This window comes from Echinops telfairi, unplaced genomic scaffold, assembly GCF_000313985.2.
Source record: "Echinops telfairi isolate 266 unplaced genomic scaffold, ASM31398v2 ScPeMD7_443;HRSCAF=831, whole genome shotgun sequence".
Lineage (NCBI taxonomy): Eukaryota > Metazoa > Chordata > Mammalia > Afrosoricida > Tenrecidae > Echinops > Echinops telfairi.
In genome coordinates this window covers 28090545-28104164 of record NW_022104341.1, presented here as the reverse complement: position 1 = coordinate 28104164, position 13620 = coordinate 28090545, and the positions used below count along the sequence as shown (strand labels likewise).

Genomic DNA, 13620 nt, shown 5'->3' with positions numbered 1-13620 from the left:
TGGGAAGAAACTAATGAATTGCAGGAAATCCTGAAAGAAAATGAATAAATATCATTAAAATAAAATAAAAAATTTTTTTAAATTTATGCCAAAAAGCAATAACATTGTTGCAATGGGCAAATTTCTAGAAACCCACAATGTACTAGAAATGACTGAAAATAAATAGAAAAACTCAATGAACTCATAAAAACTAGAGATTAACTTAGTAATTAAGAACATCTACTAGAAGAAAAGCCCAGGGCCAGATAGTTTCACTACTGGATTCTATTAAACACTGAAAGAATTAAACACTAATTCTTTAAAAACTTACAAAAATATTAAAAAATACGAAGAATGCTTCCTAATTCATTCCGAGGACAGCATTCTTCTCATATCAAAATCACATTCCACAAAGAAGGAACTTCACTGCCATTGAGTCAATGATGATCCATTTACAGGAGTAAAAAGCCCGTTTTTCTCCCTTGGAGATGCTGGTAATTGCCAGCCATGTGAATCGTAGTCCAACGTGTAACCACTAAAGCCACCACCACTAGGCCACCAGGGCTCCTCAAAGCATAACGTGTAACCACTAAAGCCACCACCACTAGGCCACCAGGGCTCCTCAAAGCATAAAAGTATGGATTATTTCTTAAGAATATAATATGAAAGCTCAACAAAACACTAGCAAAACATATAACAAACTGATAGACAAATGGGGTAAATCAAATTAAAAGGAGTATAAAAGCAAGACCCAGTGGGATTTTTGTCAAGAATGCAAGGGCAGTTAAATATATAAAAATTAGTCCATGCCATCTTGGCACTCACTCATTCATTCATTCATTCAAGAAATTTAGAAGACAGCTATTTGACAAAAACTGGAAGAAATATGCATTTATACCCATTCCAAAGAAATATGCACTACAGAATGTATACATCACAAGCAATATCAATATCATATTCAAGTAAAATCTTCCAACAATGGTTGCAACAATACTTTGACAGGGAGCTGTCAGAGGTTCAGGCAAGATTCAGGAAAGGACATGGAACAAGAGTGTGGTCGCTATAGAATTTCATGCCAACTTGAAGATATATAAAGTTTTAGGGTTAGAGATTACCTTGCCAATCAGGTCACAGCCTAATGGTGAATTCTTATGGGTGTGGCCTTTTGATAAGGAGGGCCCTGGGAACCTCCCCCCCACACCCTGCCTTCAACTTCCTGTTGGCTGACCCCTGATTATTAACAGAGCCTCCAACATTGGACCCATGGGACTTTGCATCCACTGGCCAGTGATATTCCTGCAGTCTTCATCACTGCCATGTAGCTTCATGAGTCTGAAGAAGGACTTATGACCCAGAATCAGACTTACGGACTTGAGTTGGACTCAGCTGGATGTTTTCTTGATATAAAGGTCTTTCTTACACACATATGAGTGTCACTGGACATGTTTCTTTAGTCAACCCAAACTGACACAAAGGGCTATCACTGCTGATGTCAGATGGATCTTGGCTGAATACAAAAAATACCAGAAAGCTGTTAACTTGTGTTTCATAGATGACGCAAAGGCTTTAACTGTGTGGGTCATAAAAAAAACTATGGAAAGTCTTGAGGAAATAGAAATACTAGAAGCCGTAATTGTGTTTGTGAGGAATCTGTAAGGGAATCAAGAGGCAGTTGTGTAAATCGAACCAAAGAACACTGCATGGTTTAAAATCAAGAAAGGTTGAGTGTTGGGATGGTATCTTCTCACCATACTTGTTCAATCGATATGCTGAGCAAATCATCAGAGAAGCTGGATTTTATGAAGAGGGCAGCATCAGGATTGAAGGAAGGTTGATTACAAGCCTGCAATCTGCAGGGGACAAAACCCTTGCTTGTTGAAAGGAGGACTTAAAGCATTTGCTGATGAAGATCAAGGATTGCAGCAGCCTTTAGTGTGGATTATAATTCAAAATCAAAAAACGTAAAGAAAACCAAAATCCTGACAAATGAATCAATAGGCAACATCATCATATAGAGAAAAGACTGAAGTTGTCAAGGATTTCTTCTTGCTTGGATCCACAATCAATGCTCTTTTGATTTTTTTTGATTTTTTATTAGTGCTGGAAGCAGCAGGGAAAGGATAAAATGAGGGGCTGAATTGGGCATATCTCCTGAAAGAAAAAAAAAAACTCCTTAAAATATTGAAAAAGAAGAAATGTTACTTTGAGGAGCAAAGTGTGCCTGACCCAAATCATGGTATTTTTTTAATGCTTCAAATGTATGTGAGAGTTGGACATAAAATAAAGAAGACCAAAGAAGAGCCAATGCATTTAAATTATGGTGCTGGCGAAGAACACTACATGTACCATGGGTTGCCAAAAGCACAAACATCTGTCTCGGAAGAAGTATAGCCACCAGAACGCTCCTGAGAAGCAAGGATGACGAGACTCCATCTCAAGTACTTGGGACACATAGAAGCGATTAGCTCCTGGGAAGACATCAAGCTTGGTAAAGAGAAGGGGCAGCAAAAAACATGGCCCTAAATAAGATGGACTGGCACAGTGGCTGCAACAATGAGCTCAAACATAAGAACAACTGTGAGATGGCACAAGACTGGACAGTTGTGTTGTTCTATTGCACATAGGGTCATGATGAGTCCACACTAACTTGATGGCACTCAACAACACATACACTAAATTTTAATATAACAAAAGTGAACAAACACATGACAATCTCAAAAAATGCTAACAAATAAAAAAGCATTTGACAAATCCAGTTTGAAACATTCAATAAACAGGCAATACAAGGGAACCACTAAACTTGATAAAGGGCATGATAATATGGTTTACGTGCTGGGCTGCTATGAAAAAAGCAAACACAAGTTTAAAGAAAGATTCTAGAAACTACTAATTTAAGACCAGAAACAGAAAGCTGAGAAAAATCCTTACCATTACTATGATGGTTTCTCAATGAGTTATTTTACAGGATTAAGAAAGTGCTTGTTTTTTTCTTTTTTACAGTGTTCCACCCACCCCACTCCCACCCAGAGTGATGCCTCTATTCTTGTTATCTTTAGAGTAGGAGAAAGAGAAGGTTTTCTACTCCCGTAACAAATTACTCTTAGAAACCCACAAGGGCAGTTTTACCCTGTCGTAAGGTCACTAATGGTCAGAATCTAAAAATTTGGTTTTTTTGAGAATTAAAGACTTTAAAAATTAAAGTTAATAAACTGGACCTAAGCTAAAAATTGTAGCTTAATTATAAAGCAACAATTAGAGGAAGTTACCCAAAAGGGGGGAAAGCAATCACAAAGGAACATATCCTATTGCTTGAGGGCAAGAAATAAAAAATATTTCAGCAGCTTGCTATTAATTTAGACTTTATTAATCTAATACTCAGTAATGGACTGTTATATAGTTAGTTTAAGGAGAACTGGTGGCTAGTTTAAGGAGCACTATAACCACATCAGTGGTTCAAACCCACCAGCAGCTTCACAGAAGAAAAACTGAGCTAATTGCTCCTATAAAGATCTACAGCCTTGAAAACTCTAGATAGAGTCACTATGATTCCAAATTAATTAGATAGTAGTGGGTTTAGGGTTATAGCTATTTTGTAGCAAACTATAAAAACTTTCACAAGGAAATATTTATTCTAATAACAAAAGAAAGGATTTTTAAGTCAAATAATCAAGTATTCAATATTAAATAACTTTGAATATCAAACATGACCAAAACCAGACTCACTGCCATCAAATGAATTTCATTTTGACTCACAGCAACCCTATAGGACAGGGTAGGACTGTGCCTGTGGGTTTCTGAGACTGTAACTCTTTGCAAAAGTAGAAGGGCTCCTTTTTCTCCCTCATAAAACATGAAAGTAAGTTAATAGATTTACTAGTAAAGATAAGTTTTTACCAATTACACATTCTCCAGTAGAGCGTTAGCTAGGACACAGGTGATATTTCAAGTCTGAAGAACCTAACAATAAAATAAATACCATTTTTCATTATTAAGAGCCCTACTGTGACTCTCCGGTAAATTGGTGTTCAAACCCAATGGTAGAAAATTGAGGCTTTTCTCATAAAGATTTACAGCTTCAGAAACTGCTCCCATGAAGATTTACACCCTCGGGAGATTCTGAAACATATTTGGCCTTCTATCCCTTTTCGGGAAAAAGAAAAATCCTCAGCGCCCTGGTATGGCAATGAAAATCATTTGTGCTACAGTCCATAATCCAGGTTTAAAGTATGTAACCACCTGGATTGTTCTAGTCCCTTTCCCGCACCAAGGGGCAGTATCGCCCACTTTGCAAAACACTGCAATACAGGGTCGCTATGACTTGAAATTAACTTGATGGCAGTGGGAGACAATTTAGCAGGATGTCACTAGTAACAGCAGTCATCAGTTCAAATCCACCAGCTGCTAAATGGGAGAAATATGAGGCTCCCTACTCCCATAAAGACTTATATTCTCAGAAGCCCATACAGATAGCTCTACCCTGTCCTGTAAAGGTCACTGTGAGTTGAAATCAACTCAACGGCATTAAGTTTGGAGTTCTCCCCGCCCCCCCAAATTTGATTTATTATTCAAGCAAGCTTCATTTGTTTTTATATAGCTTTCTGACTCTGTGCTTTTGCCTTCACAACGATTTTCTGCTCCTCCATAAAGAACACATGCTTGAGCCTGTCTCAGGCACATTTAACACACGGGGCACCACCACAGGCCCTGCTCACATGTTTGCTTTAGACAACCTCATGAGAACTTTAGGTCTCACAGCATGGACCCTTAAAGTCGGCCTGGGCACAGCAGATTTGGATACTTTACTGAACTTCTTTATATAAATGTAAACAATTCTATTATCAGGGATTCACGACAGCCTAATGTATTGTTACTGTACTGTAATGTATTGCTAGAGGTTGTACTGTACAACAGCCTACACTGGTAGGTCAGACGTTGAACCATTTTGAATCATCTACATAGTGTGCCCAGAATAGCACGTTTGGAGTGCTAATTTTACTATTTAAACACACGCCAATAAACTAACAATGAGAATATTAAATTGTAAGACCTATTTGCAATTTTACAGTAAATATCAGAAGTTAAAGTATACCTATCTTTTGATTCAGCAACTCACTATTATAAAATTATCCTATATACAAACACTATGCATAAAATCAAGCATATTTATTATAGTACTGCTTATAAAAGAAAAAACCTAGAGGCATAAAATAAAGCCACATGGAAGCAGCACACCAGCCTATATGATACAAGGGTTGTAAATAATATAACCCAAATTCAAAGGAGGATATTGTATCAGATCTTAAATTGTGAACTTAAACTTCTACACTTAGTTTGCAGAAGGCTATAGACAATAGTGGAAGCCCAAAATCCATTTGCAGGCCCAAACACAGATTAAGCCTGTGGTGAATCCCCACTGACCACAGTAGAAGGATATGAATAGCCCTGTTATCAGACAGAGAGTACTGATTATGGTAAATACAGTTAGGTTTAAATGTGTTATCAGTTGATCTTCCTTTCACTTTTTAAAAAGAGTGAAGGGGAAATACATGTGGATTAAGGTCCTGGTGAATCCCCTCTGACCATGGATCAGGGATGTGAATCCCTGCAGTGCTACCAAAAGTGCATCATGCCGAATACATTCAAAAGTGAATAATTACAGATGTCTTTAGATTAAAATTTAAGACTTTATTGTATGATCTCTCTCGACCCATTTGAAACTTTGCTCTACTTTTTAATATCTTCTGCTTTTTTTTCTATGGAGGTTTTGTTTTACTTTGTTATTATTGTTGGTTTTAGATATATTTATTTACCAAAGATTAACCCAAATAACTATCAGTAAGAAAAGGGTTATACATGTAGGAGACTCAGGTTCAATACCAGTCAATGCACCTGATGCACAACAAAATCCCAACTTTCATGTTGCTTTTGAAGCTGAGTAGTTTTCAACAGAGCTTCCATACCAAGAACGCAGTTTAAAAGCCTGGGGATCTACTTCTAAAATTAGGCCAATGAAACTCTATGGAGTCACAACATGCAGATCCGCAACCTATCATTTAGATGATGCAGAAATGGGCAATATTCTGGTCCACTGCGCAAGAGGTTAGCAGCTATTAGCAACAACATATCAGTTACAGCTCAGAGCAACCCTATAGGACAGAGCAGAACCGCTCCTTTGGGTTTGTGAGACTTTAATCTTCATGTGCCATTTTATGTAAGCAAACAACCCATCTTTCTTCCAAAGAGGAACTGATGAGTTCAAGTAGCTGACCTTGTGGTTAGCAGTTCAATCCACTATACCACTAGGGCAACACACATGCAAATATACAGTATATTACAGAAGAAATATGCATATATGGTACAGTATAGTGAAAAAAACTTTCACATATAGTAGAAACTCCAAAATTTGTAACTCAAATTTAATTTTTTTTCAAATTTAATTGAAATATTTATTTTGATGGAACTCAACCCACAAACTCTAAAGTATACCTGTATATTTGATCCTTCTCAACTGTATTGTCAAGAAACAGTTCATTTAAAACATATTTCTCATTAAAGTCACATCTGCTAATATGTGTAAGAGCAAATTGGACCAAAATGTAAAGAAAAAAATGACTCACCTCTGTTGACTAAAACTATACTTCCTATAAGGCACTCAAAATAGTTGGTATAAGGTATTTACTTTACCAGCATATTAAGGGACAAAGAGGAGGTGGTTTTCTACTCCCACCAAGAGTTACAGTCTTGGAAGCTAACGGTAGAGCTCTGCCCTGCCCTACAGGGTGGCTGTAAGTCAGACTTGACTCAAGGGCAGTCACTTTGGTTTTTGTCTTGAATACCCTATAAAGTATGCAACAGCATTACTAAAAAACTTTCTATCTTGTGAGAATTACTAAGTTATGACACAGTCTAGAAGTGAGCACATGCTGCTGAGAAAATGGCACAAATTAGACTTGCTCCATGCAGGGTTGCCACAAACCCTCAATTTGTTTAAAAATATATATCAGTATCTGCAGAGTGCAATAAAATGAAATGTCTGCATACTGTCCAATTTAATCCAGAACTACGATCAAATAATTTTATTAATCAAGAACTTTTCCACACTACATAGGACAGCATTTCTACAATGCCATTAAAGAAACCAAAGCATGTGAAATGTAATTTGGAAATTAAGCAAATAAGAGAGTAAATCAGATCACCATATTGAATAAGTGTGTCAGCAGCATAAATTCGGGATTCTGAAAGATGAAAATGGTCAGCAGTAGCTGTATGAGATACTGACGTGCAAAATACAGGAGCGTCTGAGATTACGGTAGACCGAGGAGCCTCAGACAAGAACAACTAGTCGAAAATGTTTGGAGGACATATAAGTATTCTTAAGGTGAAATTTCTCTAGATCCTCAAATCTTAACAAGAAATCTAAACAGACTTCATATCCAGGTTGAAATAAAAGAAATATCTGAGATTCTGCATTTGGCAAGAATCTAAGAAAATCCTGGTGGGAAGCCAGGAGCAATACGAGCTGTGGTCAATGTCCAGCTCTGCTCAATCTCTATGGCAGTAGAAAGGAACAACAGCAAATTGATCCCAATGGGGAGAAATCTCTCTTGCTTTGGACATGCTACAGGACAAACAAGCTTCAGGAGGCATAAAACTCTCCCAAGGGATTACTATAGCCAACCCAACCAGCCAAATTTTAACTATAAGAAGGCAAGTTAAAAAAAACTACTTTGAAGCAATAAACATTTAAATTCTTAATAAATCATATTGCTTATATGTATACTACAGATCTGTAATAATAAAACAATTTTGAAAATATCTTTCATTAAAACAAGCTCCCCAGCCTGTAGTAACAAAAACTTTCATAATCCCAAAGCCTGGTGCTTTCTCCCATTAACAGTTTTTACCCACGGGGAAATTAAAAAGAAAGCTTCCTCCACTTATTACAGATGAAGCCTGTCATCCTAATATTGTATTTAACTTAATATAACCCATCTTTTAAAATCTTTAAAGGAGTAACTACTACAAACTAACCAAGAGAAGATCATTTATAGAGTACTCCAATGGCCACCACACAGATTACTTCCTTCACTTGGAAATTGTATCAGTATCACCAATGACAGTCTTTGGATCTGAGTTAAGAGTATTAGAGGAATGCCTGATTTAAGAGCTATTGGAGTTAAGATGAATTGCCCTTAAAACTATCTTTAAAAGGAAAAACAAAATCTTATCATTAGTAATATATGAAAGGGTATCCCCCCAAAAAAAAGGTTTCCCTAAAGTTATGTGTTTAAATTTTTTTTACAAAATAACCGTATCACATTTACAGTACAGTATGCTTAATACATTTGTCAAGTCTGTGATTCCATTCTTGGAGACATTTTTCAAGCCTATCTGTTTGGATGGCTGACAGCCCCTCCTTCGTTTCTTTTTTTTTTTTTAACCTCTTCTACAATCGCTGTCCTTTCATGTCCCTTTTCATTCACAGAAACAAAAAGAAGTTGCACTGAGCAAGGTCAGGTGAGTATGGTATGTGGGACATACTTGCTGTTTTTGCCAAAAATGGGCGGATAGATGGCTGCGTGAGCAGGTGCATTATCATGGTGGCAAAACCAGTCCCTCATCTGCTTCAAATCAGGCCTCTTTTTTTTGTTGCACATTGTTATGCAATCTTTTCAGGACTTCTAAATAGAAAGCCTGATTAATAGTCTGACCTGATGGATGGAACTCCAAATGCACTATCCCCCTCAGATAAAAACAAACAAACAAAAACAAATGAGCACCATCTTGATCTTTTGATTTCACAGCTTTTTATGGGGGAGGTGTCAATGGTGTCCTCCAAAGGCTTGAACGATGTGCTTTCAGGGTTGTAAAAATAGCACCATGTCTTGTCAACAGTTAATCACCTTGGGGGGAAAATTTGGGTTGCTTCAGAGCTGTTTTCTCAAAGCACACCATGTTTCCAGTCAACGCTCTTTTTCCTGATCAGTCAGAATCCGAGGCACAAATTTTACAGTGACCCTTCTCATTCCCAAGTCTTCTGTTAAAATGTGCTGAAGCAAGGTCAAAGATAGTCTAGAAAACTTGCCCATTTCTTCAATGGTCCTTCGTAGGTCTTTGAGCACAAGTGCATGAATTTTCAACATTTTTACCCATTCAGAAAATTGATGGATGTCCAGAATGAGATTTGTCATCAACCAACATTTCACCTTTTTGGAAAGGAGAAAACCATTCATACACTTGCGTTTTTCCCATACTGCCGTCCTTGTAAGCTGTGTTCAACATCACAACAGTTTCTGTGGCATTTTTCCCAAGCAGGAAACAAAATTTCACAGCCACACGCTGTTCTCTTAAATTGGCCATCACAAAAAACGGGGTTCAAGCGAAACTGCTTTCACCAAAAAAGTTGCTGTGACCAGAGAGAACTTTTCCAAGCGATGCCACTGAGGGCAGTAACTCAAGAGCTAGTTTAGTTGTTTGATGCTCTGCTTGCGTAGTGGGAAAAATGCATCCCACAAGCTTTTTCCATTTTGTTTGTTTGTTTGGTTGATTGGTTGGTTGGTTTGGGTTTTTTTGGGAGGGCGCCTCAAATACTGCATAAATGAATTAAAATATATTTATAACTTTATAAGTAACATTTCCCATCTCCTGTGACAAAGATCCGATTTACAAAGATACTGATAATAAAGGCAGTAATAATGGAAGAAATATGAGGAATTCAAAACTTAGGACAGAACCAACTTGAGATGAAATAGTCAGAAGAGAACCTCGTGTTAAATATGGGACTGCCTGTAATCAGGGACTACCTGTACTCCAATTGGATTGAGACATATTTGGTTGAAATTTTATTTATCTTTAAAAAATAATACAATACTGCAATGGAAAGAACTCTTGGCTTTTTCATACATTCCAACAAGCATTCTGAATGCTGTGTTAATTCATCTGAGGGAAAGGAATTGTTTGTTGATATACGTTAACAAATATTCAGAGTACATAAAGTATCTGGGATTGTGCTGCCTTCAAAGAGCTCACACAGTCGAGTGAAGACGTATCGCAGGGTATGCACAGGCCTGGATTAGAGGCCAAGGTAATGCTTGACAACCAGGAGCAAAGACAATGGAAGGCACAGGAGATTGATAACACAAGCAAAGGGCTAAATCTAAAGAGCATGAAACATCACAGTTGGTTTACTCAGATATTCCTAGGCAGTTTACCATAACTACATTAAGATAACTAACTGTATGCCATGCTACAGAACTTACATTTCATTCTGTATGTGACAGGAAACTTTAAAAGGGGCAAGTAAAGGACGAAAAGCAGAAGAGGTGGCAGGTGAAGCCAAAGACTTATAGACTCTAATAAAACTATTGTTCAGTGGACAAACAATCTTATGGTATGTGCATATAATGGAGTATTACTCAGTAATAGTAATGAACTACTGACACAGTTACAACATGGTTGAACCTCAAAACAGAATGCTACATGAAAAATGCCGGATTCAAAAAGTGAACACCATTCAAGGTTATGTATATGAATTTCGAGAAAAAGCAAAGCTATGCTAATAATATTTAGCTAATAATAAAAGATACTTGCCTCAAGGAAAAAGGATTGGAAAGGAGATTTCTAGGATAATAACAATGTTGTGCATCTTTGATGGTGGTTACAAATGTGAACATATATGTTAAAATATTCAGATCTATTCTTTAAATTTTATGCATTTTACCATATGTAAACATTCATAACCAGAATGCTCCAGGGAAGCAAGGTTGACAAGACTTCAGTTCTTATTTTGTATAGGTCATGAGCTAAAACCAATTGCTAAATGTCTGATAAAAGGTCAGTAAAGACAAAAACCTTCAATGAGGTGGACAGACACAATAGCATTAACAATGGATTTAAATATACAAATGATCATCAGACCAAAACAAACAAACTCACTCACTGTCAGCATGTCTATGCCAACTCATAGCAACCTTATAGGACGAGGTAGAACGCTGTGAGTTTCCGAGATGGTAATTCTTTATGGGAATAGAAAGCACCATCCAATTGGATTGAATTTTTGTTAACATATATCAACACTAGGGATGACTGGTAGTTTTGAGCTCCTGACATTATGGTTAGCAACCCACGATGGTACACAAACTCACTGCCATTGAACCGATTCTGTTTGACAGTAACCATACAGAGCCAAGTAAAGCTGCCCCTGTGGGTTTGTAAGACTGTAAAGCCATATCTCTCTCCCATAGAGTGGCTGGTGGTTCCGAACAGCTGACCTTGGAGTTAGCAGCCCAGTGTGTAACCTACTATGCCACCAAGCTAGGAAATGCTTCCTTTTGCTACATATAAGATCACTATAACTCTCAGCTGATGGCCATTAGCAATGACAATAAATTACATATGAAAACAAACAAAACCTTATATATTCAACCAGTAACAAAGTCTCTTTTAAGACCTTACAAAACAGAAGTTTCACCTTTAGGAACTTTAAGAGCAAATATTGTATATAAACTGTGAAAATAAAGTACTCTTCCAAAGGGAAAAGGAACAATCCACTATGAACCAAAAATATTAAGATTTTTCTACACAGTAATGCCTACCTCATAGGGAGTACTATAGAGACCTATCAGTGTGCAAAATTCTTAACACAATTTAGAGTGTAATTACTATTCTTCAAATTGTTGTTAGCAGTAGTAGTAGTAGCAGCAGCAGCACTTTAAGGAACCCTGGTGGCACATTAGTTAAAATGCTCAATTGCTAACCAAAAGTTCAGTGGTTCAAATCGACAAGTGGCTCGACGGGAGAAAAGACTCTCAAAAACATTACAGACAAGGAAACTTTATAGGGCAGTTCTACTCTGTACTATAGGGTCACTAGTAAGCCAAAATGGATTTGACCACAAAAAACAGTACTATTACTGTTTAATATTAATAAAAGGAGAGCTCTGGTTCCAAGTATGCCTAAATTTGATTGTGACTGACAGAGATGCACATTATTGACTACATACCTCTCATTCTATGTTTTGTTTTTTTTTAAAACAGCAAGATTTTGTCAGCTGAAATATCTGGTTAGATTTCAGAAAAAAACAAATTAACAGCAGCTTTATCAAAGTCCTTGTCAAATAATTATAGTGCCCTGAAGCCATATACTATAGCCAACAAATAGTACATGTGTTTTCATATTTCAACAGCTTATGTTATTTAAAAAGCATTCTTTGGCATAGCAGACTAAAAGCAAATAGTCATAATTCCATGTTCTAAAAGTCAACACTTTTGTAAATTAAAGCTTATCAGAACCGTACATTAGAAAAGTCATTTGGCAAAGATGCCCACAAGAAAAACATCAAAACTTTTTTTAAAAAACAATGCTGAGCACTATTTTAACAGAAAAAAATCACCTTTTGGCAAATTTAGTGCACTTACACAAGGGCTTTGTTAATGGAGCACCGTGACTGCGTAAGAAGAGAACACTGAGGAAACCACACTCACTCTTCCTGCACTTATTTTCAGCTGGTCGGTTACATGGCACCTCTTCGTTTTCTAGCAGGTTAGAGTATTTCTTGAAAATGTGCATATTTTGGTTAAACTCAAATAAATAAAACTACATATAACCTTCTCCCTGGGGGATGGACAACAGAAAAGTGGGTGAAGGGAGACGTCGGGCAGTGTAAGATATGATAAAATAGTAATAATTTATAAATCATCAAGGGTTCATAAGGAAAGGGGGGAATGGGGAGGGAGGGAAAAAATGAGGATCAGATACGAAGGGCTCAAGTAAATAGCAAATGTTTTGAAAATGATGAGGGCCACAATGTACAAATGTCCTTGACACAATGGATGTATATATGGATTGTGATCATAGTTGCACGAGCCCCCGATAAAATGATTAAAAAAACAACAACGAAGAATATCCTCATTATTTGATAGCTGTGTTTTGACTACCACCAAATCTTCTGTACCAAGTGTGTCAAAAGTCAATTACCCATATTTTAAGTTTTATTTAAAAACTCATTAGTATAGGCTTTACGGCATTGAAAAACACACATATACACACAATGTACTTTGTTATTTTAATAAACATTGAACACAGTAATAGTCTACTTACTTAGATTCTGTTTTATTAACATCTGGCTGTAAGAATAATTTCATCCAAAATTATATCAAACCTGAAAAAAGAACACATTTAAATGACCATCATTTAATTTGTCACAAGAGAAAATAAGTACATCTATAATACTGTATTTCAAGTTGAAACTACAAATTAAATTATTTTCTAGATGTAAAATCTATCTGAAAAAGGGTTCAACTAAAACATAATTTTAGCAACAGAAAATATTGCTAAGTACCTTTTAGTTATTTATTTATACTTTAGGATGGAAAACCGGTAAGTAAGAAGCTTATACTTTCTAATTCACTTCCTAAAAAATTACAACCTACTTTAATATCAAGCCATGATATTTTCGAACACTTCATATGCATGTGGAAGTTAAACCGTAAATAAGAAAGAAGAATCCATTCAGTTGAATTAAGGTTCCAGCAAAGAGTACTGAAAGTACCAAGGACAGCTAAAAAGACACACCAATTTGTCTTGTAAAAAGTAAGGATGGGGAGACCTCAACAAATGGAAGAATATTCCATGCTCATGGAT

General features: G+C 36.6%; 1 protein-coding gene across 2 annotated transcripts in view; it reads right to left on the bottom strand.

Annotated features, from left to right (window-relative positions):
* ZNF644 (zinc finger protein 644) overlaps positions 1-13620 on the bottom strand; it is a 108499-nt gene that overhangs the window by 60421 nt on the left and 34458 nt on the right. Inside the window, exon 2 of one of the 2 annotated variants that reach the window (XM_045291874.1) lies at positions 13078-13138. In XM_045291874.1, the coding sequence (XP_045147809.1) occupies positions 13078-13121 (44 nt within the window). In that variant the 5' untranslated portion in view covers positions 13122-13138. Of the gene's footprint in view, positions 1-12395; positions 12454-13077; positions 13139-13620 lie in introns of those variants that run through there. The other variant, XM_045291875.1, reaches the window with a different exon arrangement.